At 40.9% G+C, this 25881-nt stretch overlaps 1 protein-coding gene across 1 annotated transcript in view; it reads right to left on the bottom strand.

Annotated features, from left to right (window-relative positions):
* MPDU1 (mannose-P-dolichol utilization defect 1) overlaps nt 1–25554 on the bottom strand; it is a 226763-nt gene extending 201209 nt beyond the window's left edge. The window contains exon 1 of the mRNA XM_044077012.1: nt 24994–25554. Coding sequence (XP_043932947.1) covers nt 24994–25084 — 91 coding nt within the window. The 5' untranslated portion in view covers nt 25085–25554. The remainder of the gene's footprint in view (nt 1–24993) is intronic.
* Nucleotides 25555–25881: the final 327 nt, after the last annotated feature.

Below are 25881 nucleotides of genomic sequence, written 5' to 3'. Positions count from 1 at the left end.
CAGGGCTAAGGTCATACCCGCCTGGGCTACATAATCCGAGATCTCCTCCATGTCTCTTTTCATGTAGTCCAGGGAGGTACGTCTCAGATCATTCACACGCACATTTACAACGACAGAGTCATATTTCTACCTATTGTTGAGGGACCCGAGTGCATCCATTATGTGGCGGATTCTGGCACCTGACAAGCAGCTGACTGTTACTCTCTTCTTATTCAACCTAGTGAGTGGGACATCAGTGTGCCTCACTACAGAGTCACCTATGACTAGTGTGTTGGGTATGCTGTTCTGCCTTAGGGGCTTTGGTTGAGTGGCACACTGTTTAGGAGAGCTGTGTGTCTCGTGATTAGTGTAGTGTTGCTTTGTGGTGGTCGAGTGCATTTCTGCTTTGGAGATCTCTGCTGTTTGGGTAGATTTTTATTGAGAGCCTCCGTAAAGGTGGGTTTTGGCATGTACAGCACAAAGCACCCGCAGCAATTGGGGAGACCTCGGAGGTTTCTAACTAAGAAGATCAAGGGACTCCAGCACATGCCTTATACAGACCAACTAAAGTCCTTGTCACTATACTCAGTATTGTACAGACTTCTCAGGGCAGATTTATGCCTGGCTTACAGAGTAACCTCTGAACCAAACCTAATGAATTTGCTGGACCCCAGCTAATCCTGGAATATTCAGGAACTATTCTAAGGCTAACCTCTTGCTATTAAGTGAGAACCTGGCAAAATGTCAAGCCCCCATAAACCCTGAGAACATTCTGCCCATGCAGAACTGTTCTCAGAAATCCTGTACAAGCATGTTAATAGCTGCATAGAGGCAGCTGTACCCACCAGGAAGAAGTACAGAACTAACTCAAAAAACATGCCACACTTGTGGAATCACAAACTCAATTGGCTGTGTAACAGGAGGAAGAAAATCATGGCAAAAAATAGGGCATGCAACACCCAGCAGGATAAAAACACTCTCATCAAACTAAACAAATAACTCAGATGAGAACTAAAGTCTACCAAAGCCAAATGTGAGGAAAGTTTGGCTTCCCAGGCCAAGGACAACCACAAGCATTCTTTAGCTATGTCCACACCCTCAAAGGCAATATACAATTGTGTGCAGAGCTCAGTGTAAAAGACGACACCTATACAGAGCCAGAAGATATAGCAAACCTCCTGGATGATAAATTCAGCTCCAAATTTACCCCCCCACACACCTTTCCTTAGGAAATATCATCAAAACTAACTCCCCCTACTATCACTAGGGAACAGGTCCTTAATGCTTTCTCTAAGACCAAGAACACTGCATCAATGAGCCAAGACAATATCCCAGGATGACTTCTAAAAAGCATGAAACTTGACTTATCAGGGCCTCTGGAATTACTGTTTAACTGTAGCCTCCAAACAGGCTTCATGCCTTGTGAATGGAGAAAGGCAACAGTCATCCCTCTGCACAAACGTTGGCCATCTACAGACCCCTAAGTCTCACTAGGCTTATGTGTAAAGCCATGGAATGAACTTTCATGGAGATTATCAATAGAGATATAGTAAACCTCCAGACACCAGACCCAATCCAGTTTGGTTTCGTCACGGGCAGATTATGCCTAGTCAACCTGGTGGACTTCTTTGTGAAGGTCACCAAAGCAATTGATGACTTGGCCAAGGCATTTGACACAATACCCCACTTGGGCATTGTTGACAAACTCAAGAGGTTAAGTACAAACTCGTATGTCACCCGGTGGACAGCCAACTGGCCCACAGACAAGACCCAGGAAGTTAGAATTGGGGAGTCCACCACTACAAAGAGACCAGTTACAGGTGGAGTCCCTCAGGGATAAATCACTGGACCACTCCTTTTTGGCATTTACTTCTCAGAAGTCAAGGCCAATGTCAGTGGTCTCCAGCTGACTAACTTTGTAGATGATTGCAAATTAGAAGCTGTCATTGTATCTCACACTGACACAGATGTTCTCCAGGAGGGGCTGACATAGACAAACAACTGGTGTCAGAGCCATGGACTAAAACAAAATGCCTAGAAATACATAATAGTATCCTTTGGGAAGTCATCCGTCCCTGCTATCATATTGACAACACACCCCTTAGACTTGACCCAGTATTCATGGACTTAGGGACACACACAGTAATCTAACCTTTGATTGTCACTAGTCTACACTGGTGAGGAAATCATTCTATGTTGTGCAACTTATAAACAAAGGTATGTCAACTACGTCCAGGGAATTCATTGTTCCACTACATATCAGACTTATCATGGAGTACAATGCCTCTTTGGTATGTACCTAACCAGCCATATCCAACAACTGGAACCTCCATAGAGGTTCCTCACTAAAAGAATGCAGGGTGCAAGTAATATGTCCTATGCAGACCGCCTCAAGGCCCTATCCCTATATTCCATCTCCTATAGGCTTTTGAGGGGAGATCTATGCCTGGCATACAGGGCATTGTCAGACCCCACTCTGACGGACCTCCTCCATATCCACAAAACAAACAACACCAGAATCACCCGTTCTAAAGACTTAAACCTTGCTGGTGATATAAACAGGACCTGCTGGAGAGATAGGTATGTATCCCAGAGACTACTCTGTCTATGAAATAGGCTCCACATCATATCTCTCAACTGTACAGATTTTGGCCTCATACTTTTGGTCTGTTTTTCATAAAATTGTGGTTTTCTGTCAAATTACTGGCATATCATTAAACACTGAAGTTAGAAAATATTGAAAGACATTTGAGTTTCAGACTACATACCCTTCAGAAAATTCATGCTAATGCAAAATCTGTTATAAGTTTGTAAGAGCAATATTTCAAAATTGTCCCTATTTTCAGGGATTTGTCCCGCTTTTATTAATAGCTTTGTCCAGATTTCTTGCTCTAAGAGGTTGAGAGGCATGTTCTCCATCCACATGAAGCAGAGTTCTGCCCTACCCCTATTCAAGTAGAACTTGTACAATTGGATGGGAAACTGGAAATTCATAACCAAAAAACAAAAACTAGGCAGCTTGTTGCCTAGTTTTTGTTTTTTGATTACGAGTCTGTGTTTTGTTAAACCGGAAATTCATACCTGGTTTGGCACCTGCGTCTCTAATAGACACAGTTAACCTGTAAATGATTCATCTCAAAGGCCCATGCTTATACTTAACCACGGGTATAAGAAATTGTCAGAGATTTGGGATGCATAACTAGGCTTAAAAAGGCCCTTGTGGTCGTTAGCCTAGTAAACACCTATGAACATCCATACATCAAACTGGGCTAGAGCTACCCATTCCAGACACCTAACTATGGCCTGCGACTTGAATAGGATATGCTATAGAGATAGATTTGCCTCCCAGCAACTGCTGCTTCTTTGGAATAGGCCGCCAATTCATGTGAAGCAGAGCACCTCTATGACACTGTTCAAAAGGAAGCTGAACAAGTAGATGGGACACAGTAAATTCGATATCGCCACAGCCCTCCTGGACATGGGCAGTCATTATTAAATACAGTCGTGGGGAGTGACTACAGTATCTTTGGTATTACACTGGGATGAAACAGTTAGGCTTGAAATGACCTCCAGATCAATAGCCTTGTAACCTCCTATAGGTTCATACTAGGCTATCTGCCCAAGGGCATTTATAAGCCTAGCCCAGAGTTTTGTGGCTTTCGCCACCCCTTTAGTTTGAAGGATACTATGCCCATTATTTTGCTGTGCCTCTGTCAAGCAGTGACACTGAGGTAATCCCTGGGGTATATCTGCGATCTCCCATCCATTGGTCAAGATTTCTCTTGAACAAAGCCAGCGAGGTGCTCTGCCTCACATGTACCGGGATTTTGTTCAACAGCATAGGGAGTCTCTGGGTGATGAATCTGTCCCTCCAGCACATCCTATTAATAACCGTGTCAAGGTTTAAGTCTCCCGCCCTTGTAGTTCTGAGGGATCTAGATTTTTTGAGGTGAAGCATGTTCATCAATTCTGGGTTGGACATGGCCTTGTATGTCAGGCACAGGTCACCTCTGAGCAGACGGTAAGCGACTGAATAGAGCTGGAGTTCCTTCAGTCGGGCAGCATAAGACATATTTTTGAGACTCTTTATCCTTTTGGTGAGGAACTTTTGGGGCCTTTCCAGTTGCTGCAGGTGTCGGGTCAGATACATTCCGAATGGGGCATTGTACTCAATCATTGGTCTGATGAGTGATGAGTACAGGGGGACGATGACCTCCCTTGATCTAGATGTGAATCCCTTCATGATCAGGTGGGCAATGTAGAAGGTCTTCCTAACTACTTTGGCAAAGCGAGTGTCAAGCGAAGGTTACTGTCAACCTGGGTCCCCAGATCCTGATAACCTCTTCTGTGCTTAGTGGATTGCCACCTATATGGTAGCTAGGGGTAACCTTGTTTTTCCCGAAGGGTATGACTATGCATTTTTTGGCGTTTAACTTTAGGCCATGGCTCTGGCACCAGTTATCCGTTTCTATAAGACCCTTCTGAAGGATATCTGTGTCAGATGTGTTCTCGACTATGGCGCCCAGTTTGCAGTCATCTGCAAACTTTGTCAGCCATATCCCTCCTGTGTTTGCTTGTACTTCTGAAAAGTAGATGCCGAACAAGGGTGGGCCCAGGACTGAGCCCTGTGGGACACCACTTGTGACAGGCTTTGAGTCTGACATGGCGCCAGCAACTCTGACCCTGTGGGTTCTGTCACTTAGCCAGTTTGCAACCCATCTTGTGACGTATGGGTTTACATTTAAGCTGATGAGTTTTTCAATGATACCCGAGTGGGGTATTGTGTCGAAAGCCTTTGCCAGGTCGAGGTAGGCTGTGTGGACTGCCTTTCCCTCATCAATGGCCTTGGTGACTGTTTCGAAAAAGTCAACCAAGTTTAAAAGGCATGATCTGACTTTGACAAAGCCAAACTGGGTTGGATCCAAAGTCTGCAAGTCCCCTATGTCTTTATTTATGAGTTCCATTATGATCCTCTCCATAGCTTTGCAGATCAGGCTTGTCAAGCTGATGGGACGATAATTTCCAGGGTCGGTGGAGGCACCGCCTTTGTGGAGTGGGACCACAGTTGCCGTACGCCACTCCTTGGGTACATATCCTGAGGTGAGGCTAAGATTAAACAGCTGCCCTAACTGCGGGTTTAATTCCTCATTGAGTTCGTGGAGCACACAACCGGGGACACCATCTGGTCCCATGGATGCTGTGTTTTTCGCCTTGGAGAGAGCAGTTCTCACCTGAGCGTTAGAGATGTTTGGGGGGCTACAATCCTCTGGTATAGATATCTCTCCTTTTGGGAGGGAGAAGTTTGCACTGAACCTGTCAGCCAGTATGTTGGCAATGTCTGTAGGTTCAGTGATTTTTACATCATTTTGAACTAATTCTGAGCATATCTGGGAGTTTCCTCCCAGGTTTCTAACATAGCTAAAGAAGGCCTTATGATTGTCTTTTGAGTCCTTAGCGACTTTTCACTCAAAATTTGCCTTGGATGATTTTATGAGAGATCTTAGTTTTTTACTTATAATGATCAAAGGTGTCTTCCCTTTTAAGGATTTTGCTCTATCTTGTAGTAGCTTCCTCCTTTTGTTGTAGACCTTGTTTATGGCTGGGGTCCACCAGACTGGACGCTTGTCTTTGGTACAAAGAGTCTTTGTTTTGTTTGGGATTGCCTGATCCATGCAGTCTTGTAGGTGCTGGTAGAAGGCATTTGTAAGTGATTCAGCGGCTTGAGTAATGGTTTCCGCAGGCTCGGGGGCATTAAAAGAGACCACACTAGTCTTTAGAAGTGTGAGGTCAGCTTTTGAGAAGTTCTTCACTGTGGTCTTTTTTATCTCAGGTGGGGGCGGGATGTGGACTTCCAGTGAGATTAGTTTATGATCTGATCTCACCAGTGAGGGGTATACTTCCGGTGTTGAACATTGTGACCCCATGTTCATGATGATGAGATCTAGTATGTTTTCTCCTCTTGTGGGGATGGTGACTAGTTGTTCCATGGCATTTGAGTTTATGAACTCTAGGAACCTTTGGGCTAGAGTGTCGGGGCTTGAGTAGTGATCCCAGTCTATATTCGGGTAGTTGAAGTCACCTAGTATGATGGTGTTTGGAGATAGCTTTCCTGAAAACACTGGGGGGGATAAATGTATGTGACTTTCCTGAGTTTGAGAGGGTGGCCTGTAACATGCTACAAATTGCAGAGCAGTCTTGCCTATGGTTAATTGCACCTGGATGGTCTCCGATGCATCGTGCGTTGCCACCAACCTTGAGGTGTGGGTGTCCTTGATGAATATGGACATCCCCCCCTCCTTTCTTGGTGGTGTCCGGATTTTGGGGCCGGAACGCATGATATGAGGTAAAACCTGATAGTGCCGGGGTGCTCTCAGGAGTCTTGAACCAGGTTTCAGTCACAGCACAGACATCGATGTTCTCCATACTGAGAAGGGCCTCGAGTGCGTGCATCTTGAGGTTGAGACCTCTGGCATTGAGCAACATTACCCTTAGTTTTTTTTCCTTTTTTGTGTTTTAGGGTGGTAGGTTTAGAATTTGAGCCTTGCCTAAAAAAGGCACTATGGGGGTGGCAAGAGCCTTTGCCAATATCCGGAAGCCCAGGGGTGACAGGTGCAAGCCGTCCCTTGCGAAGCAGCGTGGCTTGTCCAGCATGTCATCCCAGGCAGACAGACATTGGATCCCCTTTGAATGACACCAGAGTTTAAGCCAATTATTAAAGCTGATCATCTTGTCTCTGTACTGTGGCATCATTCTTGGTGAAGGTAGGCTACTGCTCAAGGTCAGGGTCATACCCTGCCTGGGCTACATAATCAGAGAGCTCCTCTATGCCTCTTTTCATGTAGTCCAAGGAGGTACGTCTCAGGTCATTCACACCAGCGTGGACAATGACTGAGTCGTACTTGTACCTGCTGTTGAGAGACCTGAGTGCTTGCGTTATGTGGCGGATTCTAGCGCCTGACAGGCAGCTTACTGTGACCTTCTCCTTACTCAATCTGGTGAGCGGGACGTCAGTGTGTCTGACTATGGAGTCACCAATGACGAGTGTGTCTGGCATTGTGTTTGGCCTTAAGGGCTGTGACTGTTTGGCACACTGACTATGTGGTCTATGTATTGCATGTGTTGTGACCTGAGGTGGCAGTTGTTTGGGTGTCTGCTTTGGTGGCCTCTGCTGTTTTGGTAGATTTTTGATCAGAGCCTCCGAGTATGTCTTTGTGTGTTTATGTGTATGATTTGAAGTTGTGATAGTACTATGTGAGACTGGGTTTGACTGACGATGATCCTATGAAAATGTTTACTTAAAACTCCTAGAAGTAACAAAATTTATTTTTATTTATTTTACATTTGTTAACCGGGTGTGTCTGACTGAGCCGAAAAGGCCCTTTTTCAGCAGAGGCCCAGGGAGAAAAACTCCACATAGATAAATTACAGATATATTTAGTTACTTAGACATGATCAGTATACACACAAATTACAAAATAAAAAGGAGGTTAAAAGAACAAAAGAAGGTGACATGTCCAAGTCAATGTCCATTACAGGTACTAAATATTTATCTGCTCACATTTTGTTCACTTAGTCTCACCAAGCGTATGGCCAATGTTCAAGGGTAGCTCAAGGTGTTATAAAACTAGGGGGAATTTGGCTAGGATAACTGGGAAATTTCCCTACTCTTCCTCTAGATGGCACCAGAGGACTGTTACTAGAAGGAAATGGTACCAGTGGGCTGTTAACAGAAAAGAATAGCACATACAATAGTAAGAGGAGAAAGGGCAGGCCATGGTTTCTAAGCATATTGCGGAAACTGAGAATAGGGTTTGGTATAATGGTTAAGATCTTTACTTCACAGATACAAGGTACAGGGTATGATTCTAACCTATGCTTACTGGCTAAGCTTGGAATAGTGTTCACACAGATAACCTAGTATTTACCTATGCAGCTGTGCCAATGTGCTCACTATACATAATACAGTAAAAATAATGACAGTAGCAGAAAGAGGCATGGATAATGACACATTAGTACAGATAAAGGATGAGACACAGCCAGACAACACTTCTACAATTTCCTGCTGAGAAGTTGTGGTGCTGTGTACAGAGGCTTTCCAAAGTGATGCTGGTAATGTGGATTTCAACAAACTACTGAAGCTGTACAGACTATTTCCCAAATGAGTAGATGGAAAAGGAATACAGTGGCACAGAAAAAATGATGGTGGTAACAACAAAAGCAGTACTGTAGCGAAGGACATGAAGGCTGTGAAACAACGAGGGCCAAGAATATATCTGGCTCATGTACAGATGTAGCTGTATTTAGATAGGACAAGTTAGGACCTGAGCAAGAGAAAGAAAGAGATCTGTTATCCAGGTAAAAAATAAAAATAGGAAACACGTATATGATTTGGGGCACAGTTATGTCTCCTTTGTGTTACACCGTGAAGGATGTTACAGCTTTAATACACTCGAGTACATTCATTTTGAGAAGTAACTTTTAAGACTCTTTCTTGACTAGAGAAGTTACTAAGTGACTGCAACAGAAAAAAAAATTCTGTGCACCATGATTAACTATGTGCTTACAAATACAAATGTACACCTTAAAAATTACTCCGGGATGATAGGTTTGAACTTGAAGCCAACCAATGACTTTGTATTTATGTAATGTGCATTGCTCTGGAAGTTAGTTTGCGGTCATAATACTTTGCAAATTTATAAGACATTTCTTCTAACTTTATTTACAGTGGCTAGTAACCTAGTAAAAGAACAGGTAGCTGGCTCTATTCCCATTCCATAACTAAGCTGTGGAATACCCTCCCATCATCAGTTACAGAATTAGGCAACATAATCTCCTTTAAAAGAAAACTAAAACAACATAACCCCAGCTGCACATGCAGCACATATCCACAGCCTCCTTAATCTAGCAAAACAGTTTCATGTAGCAAATATACTTGTGTAGATGTCATACTGTTATACCATATGAATTATCCATAATCTTTATTATCCTGCTCCACACATCTATGCAACTATTAAAAATACACAATGTAATTTAAGAATCCACTGAACAACACTTTATTGGATTAAGTGCTTTCGTCAGGCGTTCGCCACTAGACTTCCTCAGAATCAAATAAAACCATATGAATTAACTGTTTTAAATATACATCCACTTATGTCACCTGTTAAAATTAAGTACGAATACTGAGACCAGTCCACCAAATAAGAATAAAAATAGCACCACTTTCTGTCTCAGGAAAATTCCAATAAGCACCAGCACGACACCAATAAATACAAACACAGATACTTTAATCCAATATTAACTGTTGAGCGCTTTCATCTACAAGAGGCTTCGTCAGAACACATAATAAATGACTTCTGCTCACTTAAATAAGTTAACATTCATCACATGACACACATCCATTAATATTTTAAAGTGCTAGTGCTAAAATCAACATCCTTCCGTTTACTTATTATACTACATCAAAAACTGAGCTCACTAACTGTTGTGTTATAAATATACATTAAAAACAATACCATTGCCTATAAAAATACATAACATCCCCAAAATTGTACTGAGGAAAACTTACAGTTTAAAACTCTGGAGGTTACTTTGACCTAGACATTTATTGTAACATGAGTTTATAGTTATGGAGCAGTTACCTACAATTATCTAATATTGGTTTGATGGAAACATGCTCATTGATTCCAGGGTACGTAGAAGCATTTAGTTTAATCTGCCACCTGACTTCCTTGTCACTAACCATCTTTTTGATGTCCCCCCCCTCACATTACAACTAACCACTTCCAAGATACCAAATGTAAAATTAATACAATCCTTACTCATTTTAAGGTGTTTCCATAAAGCACTATTTTCATCGTGTTTCTTAATGCTGTATTGGTGGTCGTAAATCCTATTGCGTAAACACCTAATGGTCTTTCCCACATAAAAGCAGGGGCAGTGGGTACAGGTGGCCAAATATATCAAATTCTTAGACCTGCAATTCCCCTTGTGGAAAATTATTCTTGATTTATTGTAGTTCTGTAAAACCAACTCTTGAACACCTATAATGTATTGACACTGTTGACAGGTGCCACATTTGGTTGTGCCACTACTTCTACACCTGTCATTCTTCTTGTTATGTTTCCTCTCTAATAGAAACTTCATGTTAGGCCCATTTCTGTGTACAAAAAATGGCTCCTTCCCTACAATATTCAATATCCTATTATCAGCTTTAAATACATTCCAATTCCGCTGAATAATACTTTTTATATCTCCACTAAAGGGTCCATGTTGAAGTACACAGAAGTGGTTAGTTGTAATGTGAGGGGGGGGGACATCAAAAAGATGGTTAGTGACAAGGAAGTCAGGTGGCAGATTAAACTAAATGCTTCTACTAACCCTGGAATCAATGAGCATGTTTCCATCAAACCAATATTAGATAATTGTAGGTAACTGCTCCATAACTATAAACTCATGTTACAATAAATGTCTAGGTCAAAGTAACCTCCAGAGTTTTAAACTGTAAGTTTTCCTCAGTACAATTTTGGGGATGTTATGTATTTTTATAGGCAATGGTATTGTTTTTAATGTATATTTATAACACAACAGTTAGTGAGCTCAGTTTTTGATGTAGTATAATAAGTAAACGGAAGGATGTTGATTTTAGCACTAGCACTTTAAAATATTAATGGATGTGTGTCATGTGATGAATGTTAACTTATTTAAGTGAACAGAAGTCATTTATTATGTGTTCTGACGAAGTCTCTTGTAGATGAAAGCGCTCAACAGTTAATATTGGATTAAAGTATCTGTGTTTGTATTTATTGGTGTCGTGCTGGTGCTTATTGGAATAGCACCTGTTAAAATTACAAAACACCCATTGGTTAAAACCTTTTCACCAAGTTTAACATATGAGAATATAATAATCTATGTAATTCATAAAGGCTTGCAAAATGTTACAGCAGCAGTTATACATGAAAATACACGTATATGAAAAATGATGTCAAAATATATTGCCCGAATAGGCATAGTTGTTAAAAGTTACTTTGTTGTCAAAAACACGTAATTTATTGAAACATTTACTGCAAAGGCTCCCCCCACCTAATTGTTGTTAATAATTAAGTAACAATCAGTACCACCATCAAAATTACAGGATATAACACGACGACACTCCACATGCAAATCTAGGAAATATGAAACTCGGACTTTAGTTTCAAGTAGCTTGAAATTGACCGTGTATCATTCAAACCAAAATCATTGGTGGCATTACATCTCAATTGCCAGAGCAATTCTTTAAATTCTAATACCAGGTCAACAGGCCCACCCCTATTCCCGTCAACCTGAATTTGCTCTAAAACTGAGAATTTAAAAGAATATTGTGGTTGTTCCATAATGTGTTTCACCAGTGCATTGTTAATGTTGCCCTTTCTTATGTCATATATGTGGTGGTATATACGCTTGTGTAACCAGGTCTATATTATGAAAGCGAAAAACCCTATGCGCAAATACCAAAATATCGACCCCTATACCGCGAAAATCCCGAACGCATTAAACAGCGAAAAAAAAATAAATCGAACTGTCATAGTTGGCCAACCCCACCACTACCTATATACTACCTACCCAAATAAAATAAATAAACCACATACATACACAACCAAACCCTACTTCTAACCTAAAGTAAAGCACAAAACCCTACTTCTAACCTGACACTAAACTCCACATACACAACTAACTATGCACTTTCCTTAACCCCTCCCTAACCCTAACGTCCGTAACTACCGCACACATCCCCTACAGACATACACCCAAACAAAACAAATAATCCACATACATACATTTAACAAAACCCTACCTCCAACACTACTAAACCCCACATACAAAACTATATATGCACTATCCTTAACCCCTCCCTAACACTAAGGTCCATAACTACCGCACATTTCCCCTACGAAAATATACACAAACAAAATAAATAACCTACATACATACATTTAACAAAACCCTACACTAAATCTAACATACATTACTTATCTAAGCACTTACCTTAACCCGCACCCTATCCTAAACTCCGCAACTATCCAACACTTACCTTATGCAGCTAATCCACAGATGGGCCAACCATGGAAATTCGATATTTCCATTTTCACGGTTTTCGACTTTTGCTCTAAGCCCACTTTGCGCTGTATGGTTCGACGTTTACATATTCGCATAAACGTCTTTTCGCTCTCGTAATATAGACCCGTGTAACCTATTGATCGTTTTGCCAATATAAAAATTTTCACAGGTTTGGCATATTGCAATATATACCAAGCACTTTGACAGTTAAATTTCCTTTCAAGTTGCACTTTACCATACCCCTTAATGTTAATACAAGTAGTCTCATATATAATGGGGCATTGTGCACAATGACTGCATTTTAGCATCTGGCCCACTTTTTTGTGCACATGATTTACTTTGACATCTTTTTCCATATACATTTATTTTCACGTATAACTGCTGCTGTAACATTTTGCAAGCCATTATGAATTACCTAGATTATTATATTCTAATATGTTAAACTTGGTGAAAAGGTTTTAACCAATGGGCGTTTGTAATTTTAACAGGTGACATAAGTGGATGTATATTTAAACAGTCAATTCATATGGTTTTATTTGATTCTGAGCAAGTCTAGTGGCGAACGCCTGACGAAAGCGCTTAATCCAATATAAGTGTTGTTCAGTGGATTCTTAAATAACTGGGTATTTTTAATAGTTCTGGAGTGTGAATTCATGAGTTTGATGGATCTATGCAACTATCTTAACACATTTTCTCTTCTGTCACTTTCTCCTTCTAATACTACCATTAAATACATATCCCCTATAATCTACATATTCCCACCACCTAGCTATAAGATTCTAACTATATCTATCCTACCTTTAAGTTGAACTCTCTAATTCTACCTTCCCACTACTCTTACCTTTCCCTTTTCCTACTCCCACCAAAAAAAAAAAAAAAAAAAAAAAATGAGCTGTACTGTTAAATATTTCTAACTGTTTAATTTAAGCTGTATTGTTAAATTTTTCTCTTTAAATTTCCTACATGGTAATCTTCCATTGTTACACTATTGTGCCTTTTTACAACATATGTGCTGCTTAGATTTGTTTCCTTACAAATTCTGGTTACTGGCTAAGGCTCTTGCCACCCCTATAGTGCCTTTTTTAGGCAAAGTTCAAAGGACAAAACCACCACCGTAACAAGTACAAGCATGCAAAATCTGAAGGTAATGCTACTCAATGCTAGAAGTTTAAACCTCAAAATGCACTCACTCGAGGCACTCCTAAAAATGGAGAACATCCATATCTGTGCAGTAACTGAGACTTGGTTCAAGGCTCCAGAGAGCACCCCTGCAATACCAGGCTACAACTCTTACCACACTTTTCGGCCACCAAACCAGGACCAAAACACTAAAGGTGGAGTTTCCATATTCACACCACCAAGCTAGTTGCCCAACACAATGTGTCTGAAATTCTCCAGGTGCAACTAACACTAGGTAAGACTGCAATCCAAATTGTAGCTTTCTACAGATACCCCACCATGTCACAAGATTCTCACTACACCTTTCTAAACAAACTGGAAAATATTAAGATACAACCAAACACCCTAATACTGGGTGATTTCAACTACCCTGCCATTAACTGGGAAAACTACTTGTGTACCAACACCTTTGCCCAACGGTTCCAGGAATTCATAAATTCCAATGCCCTGGATCAACTAATCCTTTGTCCTACTAGGGGCTCCAATATCCTAGACCTGGTCATTACCAACATGGGAAATCGATGCTCCACACCTATGGTCACCCCCTCATTGGTCAGGTCTGACCACAAGCTAATCACCCTTGACATCCATATCCCACCCCCCAGTAAGGAAACCTCCATAAAAAAACTTCTCCAAAGCCAACTTCATGCTACTCAAGTCAGAAGTGACAAACTTCATGACACCCATGCAGACTGAAAGTTCGACTGCTGAATCCTACACTAAGGCACAATACGAGCACATCCACTTGTGCATGAATCATGCCATCCCCAATAGAATCAAGACGCTCTCCTCCAAAAAAAAGGATGCCAATCTGGTGGTTCCTTGCCATAAACAAACTTTACAACAAAAGGAAGAAACTGTTGCAGAAAAGAGGAAAATCTCAGGATGCAAAAAACTCCCTCACCAGCCTCAGTAAGAAACTGAGATCCCTCATAAAATCCTCCAAAGCTTGCTACGAAAATAAAATTGCCAAAATTCCAAAGACAACCACAAGGCATTCTATAGTTATGTCAAGAAACTAAATGGCAATGCTCAGATCTGCTCTGAGCTACAACAGAATGGCATTAAATATACTGATCCCAAGGATATTGCCAATATCCTGGCAGATCAATTCAGTGCAAACTTCACCCCCCCTCTCACTCCCCTAAAGAGCCCATCTCAATACCGAAATATTGCCAAATTCCAATAATAATGGCCACACAGGTTAAAAAACGAACTCTCCAGAGCTAATAATACAGCATCCATGGGACCAGACGACATCCCAGGCTCTGTACTACATGAACTACAAAATGAACTGGTACCTCACCTAAGTGTCATGTTTAATCATAGCCTCACCTCAGACTTCGTGCCCACTGAGTGGAGCACATCTACAGTTATCCTACTTCACAAGTGAGGATCCAACGTGGATCCTGGGAACTACCGCCCCATCAGTCTGACGAGCCTGATCTGCAAGGCCATGGAACGTATTATCATGGAACTTATAAACAAAGACATTGGCAACCTTCAAACACTGGACCCCACACAGTTTGAGTTCGTGAAGGGCCGATCTCGTCTCCTGAACCTGACTGACTTCTTCTAATCAGTCTCCAGAGCTGTGGACAAGTGTATGGTGGTCCACAGCCTATCTAGACCTCGTCAAGACCTTCGACACCATCCCCCACTCAGGAATCATAGATAATTTACTAAGCTCTACACCATCCCCCACTCTGGAATCACAGATAAACTTACTAAGCTGGGCATTAATCCCTACGTCACTCGATGGATTGCCAACTAGCTTATGGACAAAACCCACATTGTAAAAGTAACTGACTCCAAATCTAGCTCCAGACAAGTGACAAGTGGAGTACCTCAGGGTTCAGTCCTAGGGCTGCTCTTGTTTGGCATCTACTTCTCTGAATTACAGGCCAACACTAAGGAACTCTGGCTAACAAAGTTCGCAGATTACTGCAAACTGGGAGCCATTCCTGAATCCCCAAATGATGTGGATATTCTACAATAGGGCCTTGCAGAAACAGATGCCTGGTGCCAGAGCCATGGGCTCAAGCTCAATGCCAAGAAATGTACAGTTATCCCCTTTGGGGAAAAATACGTACCCATAAATTAACATATAGGTGGCAGTACACTAAACACCGAAAGTGTGATAAGAGACTTCGGGACACAGGTGGACAGTGGCCTCACCTTCGATAACCACATTGCCACAACAGTCAGGAAATCCTTCTACGTGGCACACCTCATCATGAAGGGCTTTTCATCCAGAAAAGAGGAGGTCATTGTCCCACTGTACTCATCCCTCATTAGATCCATTATAGAATACAACGTCCTGTTTGGTATGTACCTCTCAAGACATCTGCAACAACTGGAAAGGCCACAGAAATATCTTACTAAAAGAATCACAGGCCTAAAGCAGATGCCCTATGCTGACCGTCTAAAAAAAAACTCCACCTATACTCTGTCGCATACTGTCTACTCAGAGGAGATCTGCTTAACATACAAGGCCATGTGAAAACCCAGAGCTGTTGGACATGCTACACAAAGAAATCCCCAATCCCTCAGAGACACACACTCCACAGATCTAAACCTTGTCATCACAATAAACAAAAACAAATATGTCAGTAAATAAATATAATAAATAGTCAAGACAGTCTTATCTGATTAGGGTCAAACTAAATTCTTCTTCTTCTTTCGGCTGCTCCCGTTAGGAGTCACCACAGCAGATCAACTGTTTCCATTTCTTCCTGTCCTCTGCATCTTGCTCTGTCACACCAACCACCCGCATGTCCTCTCTCACTACATCCATAAACCTCATCTTAGGCCTCCCTCTTTTCCTGTTACCTGGCAGCTTTAGCCTTAGCATCCCAATACTCTGCATCCCTCCTCAGCACATGTCCAAACCAACGTAATCTTGCCTCTCTGGCTTTGTCTCCAAACCTTCCAACCTGGGCTGAGCCTTCAATATACTTATTCCTAATCTTGTCCATCCTTGTCACACCCAGTGCAAATCTCAACATTGTCAGCTTTGCCACGTCAAGCTCCGACTCCTGCCTTTTTGTCAATGCCACTGTCTCCAACCCATATAATATAGCTGGTCTCACTACCCTCTTGTAGACCTTCCCTTTCACTCTTACTGGTACTCGTCTGTCACAAATCACTCGTGACACTCTTTTCCACCCACTCCATCTTGCCTGTACTCTCTTCTTCACCTCTCTTCCACACTCACCATTACTCTGAACTGTTGATCCCAAGTACTTACGCATCCACCTTTGCCACCTCTACTCCCTGCATCCTCATCATTCCTCTATCCTCCCTCTCATTCACACATACATATTCTGTCTTAGTCCTGCTGAACTTCATTCCTCCTCTCTCTAGAGCATATCTCCACCTCTCCAGAGTCTCCTCCACCTGTTCCCTACTCTCACTACAGATCACAATTAGAACTTCCAATCTCAAATGAAAAAAGACAAGATATCCAATGTCACTGGGTAGAGGAATAAAGCCCCGACTATGACCCAGGCAACCTGGGTTTCACTAAGAGTTTGGGCAGCTGAGGTTCTAGTAAGTAGAAAACAGGCATTTACATTCTGGGGAGGATGGAGTGTGCTTGAACGTGCTTCACAGTTGATTCCTACCAGGGTATGGGGACAAGCAGGGGAGCACTGTCCTTAGGGTGGCAGAGAGAACTAGCTGAACTGCTAAGGAGGTGGGACAATACATTAGCACATCCCACTACATGTCCAGCACTGGATGCTGTTGACTGCATGCATGAAATCTGAAGCTACACAAAAATCCTCCTTGGCAGCAACTCTGTACTGCTCCAGGTGCCTCAATTTCCTCACCAGCCCTGGCCTTTGGTTGACAGTTAGTCTGAAGGAAGAAGGAGAGCCCAGTAAACCTGGATAATGAGGAGAAGCCTTGGAGGTAGCCGATGGTCAGCTACAAGGACAGAAAAGAAAAACTGACTATCTTGTCACAGATGACCAGGTAATATGAAATCAAAAGTACTCTCAAAGCAAGTCACAGCAAACATTGCCAGGCACCTCAGAAAACACTGACTTTCTATTTTCTAAGTAGAATACCAGAATGTCAATAACATGACTAAGACACAGGAGTTTTATGAATTTGGCATTTTACATCACATCATTCATTCCGCACAACCTGAATTTATTTTTATCTTTACTATTTATGATACTGGTAATTTGTATTATTGAGTATTTAATGCCTAGAATCTATTTTACTTGATCAAATATTTATGGTAATAACTGGAATATACACTTAAAATCATAATTCCCTTACTTCAGCTCATGGAAATGGAGTGTCATTTTTTTAAGAACTGTGAATCAGTGTCCTAACTCTTCTCACCAAAGTGTACAATGTGCCATAATAAAATTATGCCAGGTAGGCAAAAGCCTTGAATATGAAATGAGATCCATCAATATGGTAGACGTCCATTGGTACATTTTGGGGTATAAAAATTTAAAAAATTCAGAGTAATGTATATCCATTAGTATTACAGAAAAGATCAATATAACCTTCACTGACACGCTGAAGATGTCCTTAGCTAGTTAAGCTACTCAGACCTCAATTAATAAAATTGCAAAATGCTGTTGTTTCCCTAATCATAGCAGCCCTAAAAATAAACCATGCTTGCTGCATTCCCTGCCATCAACAAAACATAATTAATATAATGGACACACACCACACACACCTACCACACGACACACACATACCACACACACGACACACACACACATACCACACACACGACACACACACACACACACATATACCACACACACACACACACACACATATACCACACACACATATACCACACACACATATACCACACACACATACACACACACATACCACACACACACACACACACATACCACACACACACACACACACGCATACCACACACACACACACACACACACATACCACACACACACACACACATACCACACACACACACACACACACACACACACACACACACACACACACACACACACACACACACACACACACACACACACACACACACACACACACACACACCACACACACACACACACCACACACACACACCACACACACACACACACACACACACACACACACACACACACACACACCACACACACATGCAGACTCAACTCCAAGAGATAAAAGTTGCAGGCTAAACTCTCTTGAATTTCTGTGTACTACATAACATGTTAATCACTGAAACCAGCTCATTAGTATTTAACTATACAGGTATAGATTCCAGCTCTACCACCCTTAAAAAAAAGAACTACAAAATATGTAAATGTATCTGAGGAACATGCATTACATTAGACTGGTCACTGCAAGTTACTATGCTATCTATGCTTTAAACTTTGGGCATACTCGGAAGACATGTTAATAATGAAATTTTCAGGCCATAGAATCATGTTTAACTCTAACAGTCCACATAATATTGTTCTCCATAGCTAGAAAATTTAACAGGACAATTTATATTGGACAACTTCGAAAGTCTCTCTCTGCACTTCTTTACTCTCACAGTTTTCAGTCTCCATTTTTTGCCCAACATGAATAGCTATCATACTTTTTGGTAGCTCATCTTCTTGCACCCTTGGCCTAAATCTGACCTTTAAAAATACTTGGAATTTCTTCTATACAGCTTACCATATTCCCCATGAACTACACAGTACTTTGGTTCAACTGTTCTACAAACAGATTCTCTCATGACTTCTGCATTCTTACTTTGCCTCTGACTTGTAAATCAAGTAGCCTTTTGAAGCTTCCATTATAGTTGTAGCCTGTGCTGCAGATTCCTTTTCAGCAGTTCCATTCTTTTGAGTTGACTCTCAAACATTAGTACCACAAATAAAGTAGACATGCTGCTTTTCGAACTACCATCAATAACTAGGTGGACAGAGAGTGACTGCACTGCAGTAATCCTGTATTGTAGTACTGCAAGATAATCTTCACAGTTTATCTTTTAATCCTTCTTCTGACAGCTTCTATTGCAAAACATGCAACATTTCAGAAGTACTTTAACAAACCATGTTCATCTTAATGAATTCCTTGCAATCATGATGTTGCTAAGTATGCAGTATTTTAGATATGATTTCACAATGTCTTTACAGAGAATTAAATTCTTATTTTATGCTGATTATGCCAATCATGAGCACACAGGTGATCCGCTGTGGCGACCCCTAACCGGGAAAAAGCCGAAAGAAGAAGATGATGCTTCAATTTAACAAAGGACCAAACTCAGCGACAGATTTTATATTTTGCACTTACAAGATTAGAAAGTTGCTAGAATGACAGGTTTTGTGTTTGTATGCATTTTCTGAAGGATATGAAGTCTGAGACAAATGTACGTTATTATTTAGCGACTTCAATCCTCAAGGAATTGCCAGAAAATCACAAAACCTTTTACAAGTGCAAGGCCAAACATATGAAGCAAAATCTGGACAGTAGAGGTAAAACCTCAGACGACTGAGATATAGAGATTGTACTATGCCTACCATTCCTTCTCTCTCATGAGATACATTTAATAAACATGACTAAATCATCCCCAAAAGTCTGGATGCAATTTCTGATAAAGTTGAAATTAATACTAGTGTAGTACTTCTACACCTCCACCAAACACTACAGTCAAACGATTAGACACAAATTCACAAATGACTTATAACTTTGGCTTTCAGGACTCTCACCCAAACAATTAGTAATGATGGTACGTCTTCCTTTCCCTTGTCTCTTGACTACAGATCTATCTCACATTACTCAATCAAGTAAGGCATAGACTAAAGAGTTTGAAAATGGTGGCATTACTACTGCAAAGGATACAAAAACTTTACTTATGTACATTTATTTGTTTCATCATTTTATCTCTGTACCCAGAGACTGCCTTTGGTCAACAGGTGCCCTAGGGAAAAGGGCTCTGCAGTGCCCCTCCCCCAAACACACACCGTCTGTTACCTCAATTCTGGTCTACCTACACTATCCAAATTACTTTTTTCTTCCGGTTTGTCTTGCTCTTCATTTTTCTTGTATTCATTTAACACATTTTAAATAAACAATTTCCTTACTACAAAAAATAAACAAATACTGGAACAGTGCCCCTGTTAGAGTGGCACCACAGGTGGCCCTAAGCCTAAGGCCGTCTATGTCTGTAGCTCTTCATATAGTACTTTCTGAAAATGACAGTGCTTTAGCCTATGACATACTTTTCACTACATTCTGAAAGGTGAAACATCACATCAGGTAGGCTTGCAAAATATGAACAGGATACGATACATCTTGCTTCATTAGGAAAATAGAAACTGGGATGATCTGAGTTACTGCCATCTGTGCCAGGGAGAGTAGGGCAGTGCATCTGTAACATATGCCAGCATAGTTAACTGGAGTTTTGTAAATAATTTTCTGTCATTTGTCTATCATACTGACTTGTACAGGTGCTTATGTTAAAAATGTATTAACAGTGTTATTACAACTGATTGTTTATGTTTAAATAAAGAATTCCATAATTTTCAAATACTGCTACAGATCTTAGAAAAGCTCTGAGTCTGTTCTCTACCAGAGTCACGTGATCAAATGTGATGTTGTTCTATAACCAGCACTGAGAGGATTAAACTCACAGATAAGTTTATTTTGTTTTCTTTTTAACTTGATATAAAAATTTATGACAGTTATCACAGTCAGTTCAGTTTAGGGGGAAGCTCATCACCTTGTCTTGTGGCAATAAGCATCTAATCTTGCCTTGCCGTATTAAATTAGACAGGGAATAGTTCTTCTTTAGATAGTCAGGAATTACAGTGAGATTAAACAAGCATTGTTTTTCTGCATCTCCTTGAATCTGTCCAACTGTGTTATTTTTATTTCTTCTGTTATTGAAACTGATTATTGCACTTTAATATTCTCATGTTTTCTATTAATTATTAAACATTTATATACCTTTTATTGTGGCTGGTCTTTTAGAGATACACATCTTGAATGTACTTTTGCTTATTCTAGGGACGCCTTGGCCACTCAGAAAAGCCTTGCTGCTTGGGTTAATCTCTACCATTTATGTTTGTGTTGATTTTACTCAGTATAATTGAATACCCTTGTAAGAGCCGGACTGTGACTGGCTGGTGGCTGCATCATTACCTTATTGTCTGGGCATAAGGGGGAACAGCTAGTAAATCTGTGCCAACCCTTCCCAGGAGTGTTTGTGAAAATTAAATACCCAGGTGTGGGTGTGTCAGTCACTTGGAACTGCTCTTAGGGAAAATTGTGCATGATGTAGAGAGCTGCATTTGAAATTACTGTGTAAATCCATCCCTGTGTTAGAGACCGTCTCACCAGTGTCGGTGGTGAGGACCGATGCTCCTTGATTACTGGCCCCGGGATAAAGAGGGCCTGTCACAGAAACAATACTAGACAAGTGATGAGGACCATGAGACAACTAGCCATACACACATTTAAGCAGACCCACTTAAAAAGTTCTGTCTCCCTTTTCAAGCACTCAATAGTGCTCACATCCCAAATCAAGCAGGACTGTACATGACAATTCTGGTGTAAATTTGTGCCCACCTATCCATTCACCAAGACTAGCCATAACTGTAGCAAAATTGACCTTTAGTGGTAACTTATTACATAGTTTAGGAATATGTTCAGTTAGGAACCTCTCTCAAGCAAGTTTTGTTTTTGTTGGCATAGATCTAGGACCTTAAAGTAGGTGTTCATATAGCCACTGGCTTTGCAAAGAAACTGGGGGTCAAGCAGGAGAGTCTTTGATGGCTCAAAATGTGAGGCATGAGTCACATCACAGCAGCCCATAGGCTACTGAGTACAAGGAGAAATGTGCTAATCTGTACAACTAAAAGGTTCTAGGCCTCTTAGTAATCGGTCTCAGAACTTTCTAGTTGAGCAATATGCTTTGACATATATGTACAAAAGGAGCCACTGTATTCAGTGATGGGTCTGGAAAAGGAAAGAATACAGTGGCAGGATGAGTTCTTTGGATTTTTAAGAATATTCCATTGGAAATTAACTGGGACAGATACAAGTAGTTCCTGACTGTGTCTGAAATATGATCACCGAATGACACAGAGTTGTCCAAGTAAGTACCCATGTCTCTTATGACCGTGCCAAGAGGAGTACCATTCGGCTCTTTTTTATTTTGCATTTAACTTGAGAATGTTTTCAGTTCACCAGGTATGTACATATTTCAACCACTGCTGAAGCTATTTAATGTTAAACATTGTTTTGTTTAATCAGTTAACAGACTGAAATAAATAAATAACATACTAGACTGGAAGTCTGCAAAATAAATTACAAACCTGAAGGTCCATCGTTGATACCTGTAATACCTTACTATTTACAATTTTATGTTCAGAGTGCCAGCACTTTTCATAACTTGGGATCTGCCAGACACCCAGTTAAAAAAAAATACAGTGCTGCAAGTTTATTCATTACTATAAACTATGGTTCGGAATAAATACTGCATACATTATCCTAACTTAGGTTTGAAAAGTTTTAATATTAAATAAAAAGAGCAGCCAGAAATCCACTTTTCCGGTAGTATAAGATGCCAGCAAATTTCTATAAAAGACCAAACTTCTGCAGTTAACACAGACCTATTGAAAACAAGCTTATACACCGGACTATTTATCTTAATGCAATTTATTTTAAAGGCTGAAGAACAGTTGCCACATTTGGAAAGATATAACCATTTTATAAGTGATGGGCTGCAATAAGAGGTCCTAAACTCGGTAATTTTTGTGAAGAAATAGAGCAAAATTTAAAAACACCTCTGACAGTGATAGAGTCTGGGGGTCTGACACTGCAGACCCACCACTGTCATTACACTGTCCTGCTGAGTATGGGGTAATGGGAAATTAAAAAGTCGAGCAATTACTAATGTGATATACAGTAACAAACTCCCGATGAATCCTCGTGAAACTGCATAATGCTTAACCCAGCAAACGCTCTCAAGGTGGCAAACTTAGAAATGTCCATCAAGTAAAACAATGTAGCAATACAGAGGATTATACCACTCAACTGTCAGATTTTTGCCACATATTTTTGGTCTACTCTGTTCCTTTTAAAAGTTGTGGTTTCCTGGCGAATAACTGAGGACTGACATCACTAAATAAGCGGTGGGGGTGCTGCGGTAGCATTGCAATGACACCTCACAGTAAGTCGCTGTCCTGTTCGATTCTCAGCTAAAGCGTCTTCTGCGTGGAGACATGCGTGAAAGGGCGTACCTTCGTTGAAGGTTGTGCGTCAGGCCTGGCAAGTCGGTACGTAAAAAATCTACTGCTAATAATTAGCGGACCGGAGTTCCACTGTGGCGACCCCTAACCGGGAAAAGCCGAAAGATACAAGAACTTCAGTTTCATATGTATGTTAGAAAGTTGCTAGAATAGCAGGATTTGTGCTAAGTCTATAAGAACAATATTTAAAATGTGTCCCTATTTTTACACCTTTGCATCCCACATTATTTTTGGCTGGGTCTGGACTTCTCGTGCAAAGGTGTAGTGTAGCAAGTAAATTCCAGTTAGTACTCACAAGCCCTTAGTGCTACCCTGCACTACTGCTAGGGTTACCACCTGTCCCACTTTGCGAGGGAAAGTCCCTCTTTGGGCAGTTGTGCCCTGCAAAACAATTGTAAAAATTGCAAATGTCCTGAGATTTTAAGACAAAATTATTTCCTATATTTTATATAATAGTTGCATAAAAGTTATTCTGTATCTGAAACACCTAAACAGAATAAGCAACTAAAATGCAACAAGAATAAGCTTTTATTTAGGCAAAAAAAATTGAAGCTCTGTCCTTTGTACTGGCCGTGGGAATGTTTCGGCCTGCAAATCTGACGTTTGTACCAAAAAATGTCCCACTTTGGGCATTTGAAAAAATAGCAACCCTAACTACTGCATTTCTCAAAATGTTGCCCCAGGCACTTAATAAATGTAAGTAACCCCTAAAACTATTTTGACAACTGCAGACATAATGTGACCTGAAAAAAGCCATGCTGATGTGATGCTCAGAAAAAAAGTATACCCAGTAGGGTATGCCTGGCTGCTCCCTTGTGCAAAGAGGTTGAGAGGAATGTTGCGGATGCTACGTCGAAATCTGCCAGACACATTACGTTTTCGAATAGGGCTATCCTTTTTACCTCACGTGTGCAACACGGTTACCTACAGAAATCATAAGTTACTTTCAATAGTTTTATAACAGAATACGCGTCAAGTAGTGACTACACAAATGCAAAAAAAACGAAAGTGTCACTATGTGCAAAGGTCACACTCGCACAAACCACAGTTCCGGCCTTTTTGCCAATAAACTAAAACGAAAGTGCAGCTTTTACTCCTGTATTTAATAAAGTACAACAGTGTTAACACAAATTAATAAAAACGTCTATCACGCATTGCTGTTACTTCCGGAACTCAGACCCTCTATTTTTAACTTGAACTGTCGTACGACCAATAATTTTAGGGTACACTTCAAATACGTAACTCCGCCCCCGATCGGAAAGCTAGGCAACCACATTTCGTGAAATCACTCAACATCCATGCGCACCAAAATGGGCTGCGGGAACGTGGCACGCGCGAGCAATGATTACATTCTTGTAGTGAAGAAATTGACAAAAAAAATCACTATAGCATAGGGTTAGGAATTCCACTACCATTTTCCACTCCTCTGCGAGCGTGGAGGTGGTTCACTTTACACATTACACTTGAGTGTGCACGATTTAATGCTTACCATGAAGGAAGTTGAAATTGACAAAAAACTCATCATAGCACGTCTCTGGTATTAGGAATTTCACTAGTATTTCTTTCCACCACTCTGCCATCTTGCTGACAGTTACTAAATGAAGAAAACTTCCGGTACAACAAAGAAAGCTAACCGACACAGAATGATAATAACTACGCCAATCAAAATGCTTTCAGATAAACTAAATTATTAGGAAACTGCCAGCTTGGCTCTAGCAGGTTGATTTCACTTTTTTCTGTACTGATGACCGTTGGTCTGTGCGTAGTACACACCGTGAAAGGGGAGGGGCGTTAAGCTGTATCTTCTTTTCCACCTTTGTTTTATTATGGCATGTGTCAATGTAGCATATGAGACTTCAAGAGGGAGAGGAACAGGAGAGTGCAGGAAATAAGTGAGAATGATACTCCTGTACAGAAAAATAAAGTCCAAGCAGAAATTCCAGTTCATTTTGATGTTCTTTGATTCACATGTTGGATCCCAGACCTTCAGAGAGAGAGAGAGACGTCTCGGGAGCAAAAATCGATCATCAGCCTTTTGGAATACTGTAACTGAGAAAGCCTTCACCAACTTCGACTGGCTGCAGAACTTTAGCATGATTAAAGCAACATATCTGTGATGACCAAATTCAACGGAAAGACAATATGAGACGTGCTGTTGCTGTTGAAGTCTCCAAGTCAACTGTCTGGTCTGTATTATAATCAAAGATGTGTGTGAGGAGATTTGTTGTATCCTCACACCAAAATACATCTGTTCTCCCTCAGGTCAGGGCCTGCAGGACACTCTGAATTACTTTTCAGGTTTTGACATCCCACAGACAGCTGGTGTGGTAGATATTCTGCATATTCCAGTAAGAGCTCCTTCAGAAAATAATAATTA

Source organism: Protopterus annectens, chromosome 7.part0, assembly GCF_019279795.1.
Source record: "Protopterus annectens isolate FY-2018-M chromosome 7.part0, PAN1.0, whole genome shotgun sequence".
NCBI lineage: Eukaryota > Metazoa > Chordata > Ceratodontiformes > Protopteridae > Protopterus > Protopterus annectens.
Note: the sequence above shows the minus strand (reverse complement) of the source record. Positions and strands in the feature narration are given on the sequence as shown.